Raw genomic sequence first — 14,541 nt, 5'->3', positions numbered from 1 at the left:
GACTGTCTCTATATGTTGCCAACTTGGACTTCCCAAGCGCTTAGTACAGTGCTCTGCACACAGTAAGCGCTCAATAAATATGATTGATCTCTTGCGGCCTCGCTGCCCACTGGGAGAACGGGGAATTAGGCCACGGTCTCTGTTTCTTCCCACCCCCCCAGTTCAGCCCTCCCATAACCCTTGCCGCTCCAGGAAGCCGTCGGAAAGGAAGTCTCGCGAAACGTCCCGTCGGTGAGAAGGCCCGCGGGAGTCGCCGCCATCTGACCCCCAACCTGACCGAAGAGCAGCCTGTTTGTCGCTAATTAAATAAGGGGCCAGAATGTCAAGGGAAAACCTCCCATCCTCACCCTACCCAGGCCCCCCGGTCAGGGCTTCCCCTTTCCGGGAGTCCGAGACCTGATAGCCGTGGCCAGATTTGTCCCTCGGAGTCCCCGTGGCTCCTCTTCTTCTGGGATCAGGGCCTTCTCGGGGGGGAGAGGGCGGGGACCGCTCCATCTAGGCCTGCAGAAAGCGGTTCTGAGATCGTGTCGTTCTCTTCCAGGTCCCGTCGTAGGCGAGTTTCCGTGTCAAAATGATGTCAATCTGGCCGCGGCCCCAGCTTTGCCCCAAGTAAGTCACCGGGGCGGAGGGGGGGCCCGGCCTGTGTGCCTTGGGCCCACTCTGGTGCTGGGCAGGGCTTGCCTCCTCCCTGTACCCGGGCAGTGTTCCAGCTAGTAGAGCTGAGCCCCTGCCTGACGGGGTCAAGGGAGGGGGGCACTTCACGGCAGCCTGAAGTCGTGCGGACACGGGCGGTTCAGTCAATTGTATTTATTGAGCGCCTGCTCTGTGCAGAGCACTTGGAAGAGGTGGTGGACATGTTCCCTGCCCACAACGAGCGTACAGTCTAAAGGGGGAGACACAGTACTCTAAAGTGATAGATACGTACGGAAGCGTTGTGGGGCCGGGGGATGATTAAAGGGAGCAAACCAGGGCGCCGCAGACGGGAGTGGGAGATAGGGAAAAGGGGGTTTAGTCAGGGAAGGCCTCTTGGAGGAGATGGGCCTTGGATAAAGCTTTGAAGGGAGAGTTATTGTCGGATATGAAGGGGGAGGGCGTGCCAGGCCAGAGGCAGGACGGGGGCGAGAGGTTGGCGGCGAGACAGGTGAGATGGAGGTACAGTAAGTAGAAGGGCAGTAGAAGGAGGGAGGAGGGGGCAGGATGATTGAGTTCTTCAACTTGTACTTCCCAAGCGCTTAGTACAGTGCTCTGCACACAGTAAGCGCCTCAATAAATACGATTGAGTGAATGAATGAATGAATGGTGAGGAGTTTGTGTGTGATAGAGGCGGGCCAGCCCGGCCTGCCAGCGAGAAGGCCAGGGCCACAGGGGTCGGGGGCGGGCCAGGCTCTTGAAACGGACGGGATGGGGGCGGCTACCCTGGTAGCGCTGCGTTTCTGTCGGCCGTGTGAACGCGTGTGCCTTCCCCCTGCCTCCGCAGCCCGAGGTGATCGAGAACATGACGATGTTCAAACGCAGCCTGCCGCTGTTTCCTCTGGTGAAGCCACACATCAACCTCATGGCCGCAAAGCTCTGAAAGCCCCCACCCGCCGGACAGGCACAAGCGGATGAGCCTTCGTGGCCCCCTTCCTCCTCCTCCTCCCCCCCCACCGGGGATTCAGTCCGCCCGCCACGGCCCCCTCCTCACCAGGGAACACCCGCCCACGGAGGCCCGGTCCACTTTTGACCCTGAAACGAGAGATTCAGACAGTTAGGAAAATCAGCCGCAGTCACGCGTCACGCTGTAGAGAAACGATTAAAACCCCGTTTGATTTATTACAGCCTTGTAGAAGCAGTGTATTTTAAACTATCGCCCCCGTCACCCCCATCCCTCGATCCCCCTGCTAGTTACGGCTTCCCGAGGGAAACCTCCCACGTGGCGCCTCAGGATCCCCGCGGACTCGCCCTCCTCGGCTCTGGGAAACGACGCCGTTTATTCGAAAGGGAAAGCACGGAGGCTTCGGGGACCTGTTGGACCATCCCGCCCCGGGATCCACTTGCTCCGTTCACGGGACTGACGGAAACCAGAAATTGGACACATCGTGAACAGGAAGAGCCACGTTCTTTCCCAGAGAAGACCCGGAGCCCACAGGCATGGTTTTAATCTTTTTATACGTCGCGGGACTTTTCTACAGGCCGAGGACGCAGGCACTCTGTCCTCACGTGTGCGTGTATGTGCGTGTACGTTTGCATGCGTGCGTGTGAGCGAGGGGCAAGCTTCCAGAAGCGACCACCCGGCCCCCGGTTCAGTTCTCAGAGTTTCTCCGGCCCCGTTTTAGACGCAGCGCTTATATTTAACTGCCGTTTTGGTTGTTCACCTTGCAGGGTCCGTCCGTTTCCTTCCCCCCGGGGCGGTCCGAGCGACGCGGCTGACGTGTGAACCGCTTCCTGAAGCTTTTTTTTTGAGCTTCCATTTCCTGAGAAATCTTTCCTCCAAAGTGGCGGGAAAGATTTCCCCCTCTTGCCTTAAACCAGTGCATGCTTTTTCTAGCGGGGATGGGGGAACCGGCACCAAAGGGGAACTGTTTTATCAATCAATCAATCGTATTTATTGAGCGCTGACCGTGTGCAGAGCACTGTGCTAAGCGCTTGGGAAGTACAAGTTGGCAACACAGAGACAGTCCGTACCCAACAGCGGGATGGGCTTGCTTTTCGGGGCCGGGTCAACGCAGTAGGCCTGATCGCTCTTCAAATATGCAACACGCCGCTGGGACGAACCCGACCCCAATTCTGGCCCAGGGGAGACCCGGGCGGGGAGAACGGCTGTTCCTGGCATTTAGGCCCCTCCGGTATCGCCGTGTTTGGCATCTGGTGTTCTCCGTTGCCGGAGCGGTTGGACTTTCCAACGTGGGTGAGGGTCCCTCGTGTGGAACAGGGCCCTGCTTCCCCAGGAAGGGGCTCTGGGAGCACCCCCATCTCTCCACTTCCTCAGTTCCATCTTTTAGCCCTCAGCGTGGACCCTGAACGCCCGAATCCGTCCCGGGATGCAAGTGACCGGCTCGGCGAGGCCGCAGCGGTCACGGCGAGGAGCGGGCCGGAGGGGGTGGGTGGAAAACTTCAGGGCTACGGTTCTGGGGGCTCACCGACCTGCGCGTCGCGTTGACGGTATAATGGGCGGTATCCGATTTTTGCGCGGAGGGTAATGGATAATCTGCCAGAAGCGTTGGTCGCTGTCAAGTGCCCCCCGGCATTTCCCGTCTCTGAGTTTGACCCAGTAGGACCCTTCTGATAACTCAGGCACTATTCCGGCTTCACTTAGGTGGAGACGAGGCTGCTCTGTGTGCGTGCGTGCGTGTTTCCAAGCAATAACTGACTGTCCGGGACACTGTCATTCTCTCTTTCTGTCTCTGTGCCTGTTGCATCAGATTGGTGAAATCACTTCTAAGTTACGATTAGCTCTGTGTAACTCTTCCGGGTGTTCATTGTGTGTGGTGGCTTTGGGCCCGGGAGTCTGTGCCCCCTCGCCCACGTGGCGGCCCGCTGCGGGAGGGACCCTGAGGGCCGCCCTGTTTACAATAAACGATCTGGATTTGGATCCCGCTGTGGACTTGGCGTCTTTTGAGTTGGGGGGATCCCAGGCGGGCCTGGTAATGCCCCGGTCTCGGGGTGGCGGCTTTTCCCCCACCCGCCCGGGCCCTCGGGCTTCCTTTCACACTCTTTGCGGCCGCAACCTCGCCCCTTTGATGATAACTAATCATAATGGTGTCTGCTAAGCGCTTACTATGTGCCAAGCACTGCTCTAGGCGCTGGGGGAGATACAACGTTGTCCCAGTTGGGGCTCACAGTCTTCATCCCCATTTTCCGGATGAGGGAACTGAGGCGTGGACAAGTGAAGGGACTCGTCCAACGTCGCACAGCTGACACGTGGCGGGGCCGGGATTAGAACCCGCGACCCCTGACTCCCAAGCCCGGGCCCTCTCCATTAAGCCACGCTGCTTCTCTTTGATCGGAAGAGGCCCATCGTTGTGAACAGCTCCATCTCTTGTGGCGTTTTATGGAATTGTCTATTCACTCCAGTGAAATACTACTACTAATAATAATCTCATATTAGTTAAGGGCTTACTACGGGCCGAGCACTGTGCTAAACACTGGGGTAGATACACCAAGGGGTAGGGACCGTCTCTATATGTTGCCAACTTGTACTTCCCAAGCGCTTAGTACAGTGCCCTGCACACAGTAAGCGCTCAGTAAATACAATTGATTAGATTAGATCACATCCCACGTTAATTGTTTTTTATCGAGCACTTACTGTGTGTAGGGCACTGTATTAAGCGCTTGGGAGCGTACACTATAACAGAAATACTCCATGCCCACAAAGAACTTACAGTCTACAGAGGGAGACAGACAGTAATATATAAACAAATAAATTACAGGAAAATCGATAAGTTACAGACCTCACTTAAGCATGGCATAGTGGATACAACATGGGCCTGGGATAAATCGGACAGCTTTTGTTTTGAGGATTTTGACACCTGCCTACATGTTTTTTGTTTTGTCGTCTGTCTCCCCCTTCTAGACCGTGAGCCTGTTGTTGGGTAGGGCCCGTCTCTCTCTGTTGCCGACTTGGACTTCCCAAGCGCTTAGTACAGTGCTCTGCACACAGCAAGCGCTCAGTAAATACGATTGAATGAATGAACGAGTCAGCAGGTCGTGGGTTCTAATCCCCGGTCTGCCACTTGTCTGCTGTGTGACCTTGGGCAAGTCACTTAACTTCTCTGGGCCTCAGTTCCCTCATCTGTAAAATGGATTAGGACTGTGAGTCCCACGTGGGACATCCTGACTACCCTGTAGCTACTCCAGTGCTTAGAGCAGTGCTTGGCGCATAGTAAGCGCCTAACAAATATCATCATCAATCGTATTTATTGAGCGCTTACTGTGTGCAGAGCACTGTACTAAGCGCTTGGGAAGTACAAGTTGGCAACATATAGAGACGGTCCCTACCCAACAGTGGGCTCACCGTCTAAAAGAGGGAGACAAAGAACAAAACCAAACATACTAACAAAATAAAATAAATAGAATAGATACATACAAGTAAAATAGAGTAACAAATATGTACAAACATATATACATATAAATACCAAATACCAAAAACAAATACCAAATTGTAATTATTGTAAGCAGGAGGGAGACGAGGTATGAAATCCCTGTTTGACATGTGAGGGAACTGAGGCACAGAGAAGACAAATAACCTGCCCAAGGTCACACAACGGGCAGGATTAGAACCTAGGTCCTCTGACATCCGGGCCCAGCCTCTTCCAACAAGGCCGCGCTGCTTCTCCCAAGCTGGAAAAACATACGTGGGCTCAATAGGAGAACCATCTTTGGGAAAGCCGTGATTTCTGGACTTCTGAAGGAGGGCACGCTCCTAAGTTCGGGGCCCTGCCCCCAAGAAGTGCTCAGTGAACACCACTGATGGATGATCACCCCAACCCCCTGCTCATCCACCGGAGCGCTTAGGACTTTGGTTTTGGGTCAGTCACCCGAGGTTCGATCACTCGTGAGAGCTGGATCTGCCCAGATGTTCTGCCGGCCAGGGGCAGGTTTAGGCCGAGCTGTTACCAATCGATCCATCATGTTTATTGAGCGCTTACTGTACTAAGTGTTTGGGAGAGTCCAATATAACACACTTGACAGTCAGGGTCCCTGCCTCCGAGAAGCTTAAGTCTAGAGGTCACTGTCTATATCCCTTTACTCCACGCTGAGAAGCAGCATGGCCGAGTGGTTAGAGCATGGGCCCGGGAGTTGGAAGGACCTGGGTTCTAATCCTGCCTCTGCCACTTGCCTAGTGTGTGACCTTGGGCCAGTCACTTCTGTCTTTGTTACCTCATTCGTCAACTGGGGAACAAGACTGTAGGCCCCGTGTGGGACATGGGCCCGTTTCCAACCTGATTACCTTGTATAACGGTATAATGGTATTTGTTATACCATATAATGGTATTTGTTATACTATATAATGGTATAACGGTATGGACCATTTCCAACCCGATTACCTTGTATAATGGTATAATGGTAGATGTTGCCAACTTGTACTTCCCAAGCGCTTAGTACAGTGCTCTGCACACAGTAAGCGCTCAATAAATATGATTGATTGATTGTTAAGCACTGTTCTAAGCGCTGGGGCAGATAAAAGATACTGTCCCCCAGTCCTTAGGACAGTTCCTGGCACATAGTAAGCGCTTAAACACCATATGTTGCCAACTTGTACTTGCCAAGCGCTCAGTACAGTGCTCTGCACACAGTAAGCGCTCAATAAATACGATTGAATGAATGGGGGGAAAAAAATTCCAGAAAGCCCTTCATTCACATAGTCCCTGAGGCTTCTTTGGGACAAGCCATCTGTGCCCACGCTGGAGGGCAATTTAGACTAGGGCGGAGCAGGCCACCTGCACCAAAGTAGGGTGGCCACTGATGGCACAATAATACGCCACGCAGGTGCCTCATCAGGCATGGGACATTAACCTAACGACATCCTATAGGCCACTTTATAATAATTATTGTGGTATTTGTCAAGTGCTTTCTACGTGCCAACCCCTAGGGTGGAGGCAAGATGATCCATTTGTTGCCCAATTGTACTTTCCAAGCGCTCAGTACAGTAAGCACTCAATAAATACGATTCAATGAATGAATCAAACTGGACCGCGGAGGGCTCGAGGTCTAAGTAGGATTCAGTCCCCGTTTTATAGGTGAAGAAACTGAGACACAGAGAAGTTAGGTGACTCAACCAAGGTCATAGAGCTGATGAGGAGGCCTTCCCAGACTAAGCCCCCTCCTTCCTCTCCCCCTCCCCACAGCACCTGTATATATGTATATATACTTGCACGTATTTATTACTCTATTTTATTTGTACATATTCATTCTATTTATTTTATTTTGTTAATATGTTTTGTTCTCTGCCTCCCCTTTCTAGACTGTGAGCCCGCTGCTGGGTAGGGACCGTCTCTATATGTTGCCAACTTGGACTTCCCAAGCACTTAGTACAGTGCTTTGCACACAGTAAGTGCTCAATAAATACGACTGAATGAATGAATGAATGAATGAGTACAGGAGTCCGGATTAGAACCCAGAGCCTCTGTTTCCCAGGACCATGTTCCTTCCACCAGCCCACACTGTTTCCACCACTTAAGCGCTCAATAAATACGACTGAATGAATGAATGGAAGAGCACAGGCTTGGGAGTCAGAGGTCATGGGTTCTAATCCCACCTCCACAATTTATCAGCTGTGTGACTTTGGGCAAGTCACTTAACTTCTCAGTGCCTGTTATCTGTAAAATGGGGATTAAGACTGTGAGCCCCACATGGGACAACCTGGTTACCTTGTATCTAACCCAGTGCTTAGAACAGTGCTTGGCACATAGTAAGCGCTTAACAAATACCATTATTATTATTAGTAGTAGTAGAAGTCCACCGAGCTGACTCGCATTTTGAATTTGTCTCCAGGGGCCCTCGACACCATTTCCCCTTCAACTGATCTACCCAATCTGTTCCTTCCCCAGATTCCCCCGAACACGGTGGTTTCTAGTCTGTGGGCCCACTGTTGGGTAGGGACCGTCTCTATCCGTTGCCAACTTGTGCTTCCCAAGCGCTTAGTACAGTGCTCTGCACCCGGTAAGCGCTCAGTAAATACGACTGAATGAATGATTCTGTGGGGCAGGGCTTGGCAGGCAGCCGGGCTTTGAAAAGGAAAACACCCTACGTAAAGTGTCTGGTGCTGTATTTGGACAGGAGGCATGAGCTGAAAATTGGGCCAGCTGGTAGCAATCGCTGGCGTCCCATGTTTACCGCGTGCAGAGCATCATCATCAATCGTATTTATTGAGCGCTTACTGTGTGCACAGCACCGTACTAAGCGCTTGGGAAGTACAAGTTGGCAACATATAGAGACAGTCCCTACCCAACAGTGGGCTCACAGTCTAAAAAGAGCCCACAGAGCACTGTCCTGAGCACTTGGGAGAGTACGATACAACAGAGTTGGTGGACGTTCCCCGCCCACAGTGAGTTTACAGTCTAGAAGGGGGATCATCATCATCATCATCATCAATCGTATTTATTGAGCGCTTACTATGTGCAGAGCACTGTACTAAGCGCTTGGGAAGTACAAATTGGCAACATCTAGAGACAGTCCCTACCCAACAGTGGGTTCACAGTCTAAAAGGGGGAGACAGAGAACAAAACCAAACATACTAACAAAATAAAACCAGGCAACTGGCCACCCTACCTCCGAAGTTCCCAGTAAAAAAGAGGCGAGGTGGGAACGCCGCCACCAGCCGGGAAGAGACACTCCTCCGACGTCACCGGTGGCAGCTAGAGGTGCCCGCGGCAAAGAAGGAAGACAACTCAGAGGCTGTGTGTGATGCTCAACAATATTAATTGTGGAGTTTGTTAAGCGCTTACTATGTGCCAGGCACTGTAATAATAATACTGATGGCATTTATTAAGCGCTTACTATGTGCAAAGCACTGTTCTAAGCGCTGGGGAGGTTACAAGGTGATCAGGTTGTCCCGGGGGGGGGCTCACAGTCTTAATCCCCATTTTCCAGATGAGGTAACTGAGGCCCAGAGAAGTGAAGTGACTTGCCCAAAGTCACCCAGCCGACAACTGGTGGAGCTGGGATTTGAACCCATGGCCTCTGACTCCAAAGCCCAGGCTCCTTCCACTGAGCCACGCTGCTTCTCTGTACTAAGCACTGGGGTGGAGAGGGGGTGTTTGACCCCGGAATTGGGGAGGAGGAAGATTCCTAGCCAGTGGGCTGGTGCAAGCAGCCTGGCCTAGTGAATAACAGGGGTCTCGGAGTCAGCGGGACCTGGGTTCTAATCCCGGCTCTGCCGTTCGTCTGCTCCGGGACCCTGGGCAAGTCACCTTACTTCTCTGTGCCTCAGTTACCTCATCTGTAAAATGGGGATGAAGACTGTGAGCCCCATGTGGGACAAGGTCTGTGTGATGATGATGATGGCATTTCTTAAGCGCTTACTATGTGCAAAGCACTGTCCTAAGCGCTGGGGGGGAGATACGAGGTGATTAGGTTGTCCCACGTGGAGCGCACAGTCTTCATCCCCATTTCAGAGGTGAGGTAACAGGCTCAGAGAAGTGAAGTGACCTGCCCCAGGTCACACAGCAGACATGTGGCAGAGCCGGAATTAGAACCCACGACCTGTGACTCCCAAGCCCGGGCTCTTTCCACTGAGCCACGCGGCTTCTTGTGCAACCGGTGTGCAAGCTGATTAACTTCTCTCTACCTCGGCATTCGGTACAGTGCCGTCGCTTTCCTGAACCCACGGCCTCTCCCGGTCTTCCAAAGCTCAAGGCCTACGCTCTCATGTCCCAGTTTTCTGGGTGAAAACCTCCAGCTCCGCCGACTTCTCCCTCCCTGCAGCCTGGCGTTTTCTCCTGCCTTCAGGACACCTCCTTCAGATGACCTCACTCCCCCCACTCCAACCCCGTCCTCCCCCAGAGTTTTCCATCACCGTAGACCGCACCACCACCACCCTCCCTACCTCGCAAGCCCCTAACCGTGGTGTGATCCTCACCTCTCAAGCCCTCCAGCCTGACACCAAGTCTGGCTCAGTGGAGAGAGCCCGGGCTTTGGAGTCAGAGGTCATGGGTTCGAATCCCAGCTCCCCCCCTTATCAGCTGGGTGACTCTGGGCAAGTCACTTCCCTTCTCTGGTCCTCAGTTCCCTCATCTGTCAAATGGGGATTTAATACTGCGAGCTCCCCCCACACCCCGCCCGTGGGACAGCCTGATCACCTTGTAACCTCCCCAGTGCTTAGAACAGTGCTTTGCACATAGTAAGCGCTTAATAAGCTATCATTATTATTATTATTATTACTTTCACAGCTTTAGAATCTTCCGCCCTTCCCTCTCCATCCAAACTGCTACCAGGTTGACCCGAGCACCTAGAATCCGTCACCTCGACTACTGCCTCCTTGCTAGCTTCTCTGACTCCTGTGTCTCCTCTCGCCAGGCCATACTTCACTCTACTTCCTGGATCATTTTTTTCAAAGCCACTCAGTCCATATCTCCCCCAAAACCTCCGATTGTCGCCCATCCACCTCTGCATCAAACAGAAAACCCCTTACCGTCGGCTTTAAGACATCCCATCAGCTCTCTCCCTGCTGCCTAACTTTGGTGACCTCCTCCTACAACCGGGTCTACCCCCCTCTGCTACACTAACCCCAATTTACTCTCCGTACCTTCATCTCACGTCTCCCTCCGCCAAACCATTACCTACGTTTTCCCTCGAGCCTGAATCTCCTCCTTCCCCCTCCCCAACTTTATATGGTATTTGTTAAGCGCTACGTGCTAGGCACCATACCAAGCGCGGGGGCTGATACGAGTTCGTCGAGGTTGGACACAGTCCGTCCCGCACGGGGCTCACAGTCTTCATCCCCGTTTTACGGATGAGGTCACGGAACCACAGAGGAATCAGACCGCTTGCCCAAAGGTCACACGGCAGACGAGTGGCGGAGCTGAGATTAGAACCGAGGTCCTCCTGACTCGTGTTCTAGCCACTAAGACATACTGCTGCTCGTATCTGACAGTCCACCACCGTTCCCAACTTTAAAACCCTCTTGAGAGCACATCTCCAGCAGGTCACCCCTGACTAAGCCTCTTCTCTGGATCAACTATGACATGCTTGGGGAACCCTTAAAGTAGTTTTAAGCTCCAACCCCACACTTCTCTATTTGCATTCCCTATTTCCCCTATCCTGAATTTAATTTAGCGCCTGCCTCCCACTATGTGAGCTCCTAGTGAGCAGACATCACCTTACCAACTCTTGCATTGTACTTTCTCCAGTGACTAGTAAGCACTCAACAAATACCACTGATGTACTGATAAAAAACAACCCTATTTGGGGAACTCTGATGAAGCAGGCGAAGGCGTAATTATCCACATTCCCGGTTTCTGTTAACATTAACAGACTCCAATAAAAGCAGATATAAAACCGTACCTGTCCTTCCAGGCTTCCTCTTCCCTTCCGCCGTGCCGGCAATCTCTCTGGACTTCCCGAGTTCCGTTGTGTGTTTCACGGTAGAGTTGATGCCGGATTGAGACGATAGATCCGTTTAAACCAAATCATCGGTCACTTTATCAATATAGGAGGCTTGGATTCAGAAGATGGCCTGGAGGAGGTTGCACAATTACAGTGATAGCTCCTTAAATGAAATAGAGAGTATTTAGCAGGAGAAATAAGAACGCACTCATTTTAGAATTAACCTCATTAACCTTAATAACGAGGATTAATAATAATAACAATAATCCTAAGTAGAATGAACAATTCTACTCTTCACAGAAACAGTACACGTAGAGAACATAAAAATCCTTTATTCAATCCAAAACAGCCAGTACTGATATATTTTGCACTGTTAAACAAGATTCTGTGCATTTTACAGCATAACTAGCAAGACAGTGATAGACTAAGTCACTGAGTTTGTCCTTTTCTCCTCTTCACAGTTCTAACGAGGGTGTGCCGGACGGCGTTTTCGGCGACTTTTCCGTGAAGCTCCTTTCTCCCCCCGCAGAGTAGGGTTCCATTAGTTTCCGCTGTTGGATTTGGTGGAAGCTTACGGATAGTTGGAGAGAGAGACGAGGCTCGGATGTAAAATGAAACAACCAACGCCCCCGGCCCCTCGACAGCTCAGTCTCGCTCCTCCTCCCTCTTGGCCTCTGGACCCCCCGGCCTGGCAGACGCGGTCCGCCTTCCGTAAGGCCGGGACATCCGCCCTCGCCCTCACTGGGCCCTATTCCTTCATTCGATCCCCCTCACCCCAACCAACTGCTTTCGGCGCCGTACGGGGCTCTATGCCGAAGCAGAGACTTCTCCCTCCGGGAAGGGGCCCCAAAAGGCAGTTCCCCCAAAATACGCTGTTTCTTGCAGAGGAAGACTAACCGGAACACAAACATGTTTCACGGGTTTCAGTCGCAAAATAGAAATCCTCTTCCTATACAACCTAAAATAAACACAATTCGGAAACTGACGCGCTCTTCCCGCCTCACTGGTGGGACGAGATTCTCCATGTCGGTTGAATCTGGGTTTCTTCTCCCTTTCTCCAAATAACTTCAGCTTTCCAATACTCCGTGGCCATTGTACAGACGGTATTAGACATCTCGACACTATCCCCCGTATTTTAGACAGAAGTTTTGGTTCACTAAAACTATTACACATTATTGCACCCAATACAAATCGCTCGCAGAGTGGCTGCACGGTGAAGGAGAAATCCCATTTTCTCCAGCGATAAGGGAAAATGTTTCCTGCTCCCCACACGCTGGACAGCTGTTGGAGCAAAGACGTCGGGAATTTTTTTCTTAGAACTTTAGACCCCGGATGGTGAAGACGGCCACCCACAAGACAACGAAGAACGTCAGCGGGACGCGAGCCCGCGGACATCAATGGCTCGTTGCTGGCTTCCTTCGGAAGCTCGCCTTAGGAGAACTGGGATCATTACGGTCCTGGCCGCGTTAACCGGGGACGACGGGGGCTAGACTCTAGAAATATTAGTGTTTCTCTTCCACACCAACCGTTTCCTGTCAAAAGAGACGGGTCTTAACATTTCCTGGAGAGCCGGCGGGTCGCGGTTTGGAAGCGGTATTTCTTAACAATACTCTCCCCTTTGACTGACAGTAAAACAGAGTTCCGAGCTCTCCTTCGGACACACGAGCCGTGGCAGCCGCTTCCGTCCCGAAGGGTACAGCCTTGGCGGTGTCCTTTCTCCATGGAAGCCGCTTTTGGATTGGCGGCTCTGATCCCACCCGGCAGGGTCCCTACCTGTCCTTCCCCCTAGCCGGCCCAGCCTCGAGGAGAATAGCCTCCCGGCAGGGCCTCCAAGGACTCCGCGATGCGGATTTCACACCGCGTCCGGTTTGGATAAAAGGAGCAAAGGCCCTGCCCATTCTGAACGGGGACGTCAGATGAGCTCACACGTGTTCCGGGATCGTTTCATCCTTCTGACTCCAGCACGTCTACCGCGTATCTCATTCAGAATGTCCAATTCCACTCAGATCGACGAATGCTCCTGCCTGGCCGTTAAGTCTTATTACACCGACAACGGAAAGCAGTCCCCGCTCTCCTCGTGGACGGTTGGGTTACCTGTGGAAGGAATGTGCGCGTGTGCTTATATACCATATTCAATGTATTAAAAAAAAAAAAGGCTATAGGGAGCCAACAGTCTGTGTTCCCCTCTCTACTTGACCGATCGATTTGGTGTTCGCACACTTTTGTCTGGAGAAAACACAGAGTCCAGTATGTTCCATGCTGAGGAATGCAGCTGCCACACAGGGATTCAAACAACAAATCAAGGAGATCACATTCTGGGAAGTTCAGTGATTACTGAGAGGATCTGCCCTGCCATAAGTGCTTTATTATATTTTTTAAAAAATATAGGAGCAGCAACTTATCACAAGTATCCACTAAGCAATAATGATCGAATCAAAAACAACACAACATACTCAGGTAGGTGAGATTGTACAACAGTTGGGACGCGCGGCCTTACGCTTCTTCTTGTTCTGGATAATTTAGTATTTTGCGGTGCGCTTGCCGCAGATATTGTTGCTGTTTGAAGTAAACCTTAAAAGCTCCTTTTATGGCCACGAAAGCAATTCCACCCTGAAAGGCAAATACAGAAAAATCTTTCAGTGCTAGTAGAACGGGTTTGACAGATCAGGATTGCTGCCTCCCGTTCCTTCTACGCCATGCATGAAGTTGCTTCTCTGCTTGCTGCTTCGTATTTCTGCCTCCTTTCGTCACCCCGGGGTCTTACGGGGGCTTTCCACTGGCCTTAGGATCCGATCGAGACAGGGACTGCGTCCAACCCGACTGCCTTTTATCTACCCCAGCGCTTACAACTGTGCCCGGCGCCTGGGAAGCGCTTAATCCCATAAAACTTTGTAAAAATTAGTTTGAAAATCAAGGAGCTTCACACCCCCAGCCTTTCACTGGGCCCTCTGCTCTCACTTCTTTTCCCCCCCTTATGGAATTTGTTAAGCGCTTACTATGCGCCAGACACTGTTCTAAGCACTGGGGTAGATAGAAGATAAGAAGGTTGAACACAGTCCATGTCCCACGTGGGACTCACAGCTTTAATCCCCATTTTACAGGTGAGGGAACTGAGGCCCAGAGGAGTGATGGGACTTGTCCAAAGTCACCCGGCAGACAAGTGGGAAAGCCGGAATGAGAATCCAGGTCCTTCTGTCTCCCAGGCCCCTGCTCTACCCACTAGGCCACACCGCTTCCCCTCCCCTCCACAACCTCTGTGTGTTCTCGGACTTTTCCTCTTGACCGTAAGCTTGCTACAGGCAGGGAATGTGTCTGTTATACTGTACTCTCCCAAGCACTTAGTACGGTGCTCTGCACGCAGTAAGCGCTCAATCACTACGATTGATTGCTTTTCTCCAAGACACCGCCTTCCCTCCGTTAAGCAAGCACACTCTGGAATGACTATCCTTCTCCCAGGAAGCCTTCCTTGGTTAACACGGCGGAGTGGGTGCATTTGGCAGTGGGATTTTACACTCT

General features: G+C 51.9%; 2 protein-coding genes across 4 annotated transcripts in view; one reads left to right on the top strand and one right to left on the bottom strand.

Moving 5' to 3' along the window:
- IDE (insulin degrading enzyme) overlaps positions 1–3,576 on the top strand; it is a 118,062-nt gene extending 114,486 nt beyond the window's left edge. For both annotated transcript variants that reach the window (XM_038764110.1, XM_038764111.1), the window contains 2 exons: positions 542–609; positions 1,478–3,576. In XM_038764110.1, the coding sequence (XP_038620038.1) occupies positions 542–609; positions 1,478–1,573 (164 nt within the window). In that variant the 3' untranslated portion in view covers positions 1,574–3,576. The remainder of the gene's footprint in view (positions 1–541; positions 610–1,477) is intronic.
- A 7,765-nt stretch (positions 3,577–11,341) lies between these two features.
- Positions 11,342–14,541, bottom strand: part of MARCHF5 (membrane associated ring-CH-type finger 5) — a 46,747-nt gene continuing 43,547 nt past the window's right edge. The window contains exons 6-7 of one of the 2 annotated variants that reach the window (XM_038764799.1): positions 13,479–13,635; positions 11,342–13,119 (exon numbers count right to left, since the gene is read on the bottom strand). In XM_038764799.1, coding sequence (XP_038620727.1) covers positions 13,519–13,635 — 117 coding nt within the window. In that variant the 3' untranslated portion in view covers positions 11,342–13,119; positions 13,479–13,518. Of the gene's footprint in view, positions 13,636–14,541 lie in introns of both variants that reach the window. The other variant, XM_038764798.1, reaches the window with a different exon arrangement.

The sequence above is a fragment of the Tachyglossus aculeatus genome, chromosome 22 (genome assembly GCF_015852505.1).
Source record: "Tachyglossus aculeatus isolate mTacAcu1 chromosome 22, mTacAcu1.pri, whole genome shotgun sequence".
NCBI classification, from domain to species: Eukaryota; Metazoa; Chordata; class Mammalia; order Monotremata; family Tachyglossidae; genus Tachyglossus; species Tachyglossus aculeatus.
This window is presented reverse-complemented; position numbering and strand designations above follow the sequence as displayed.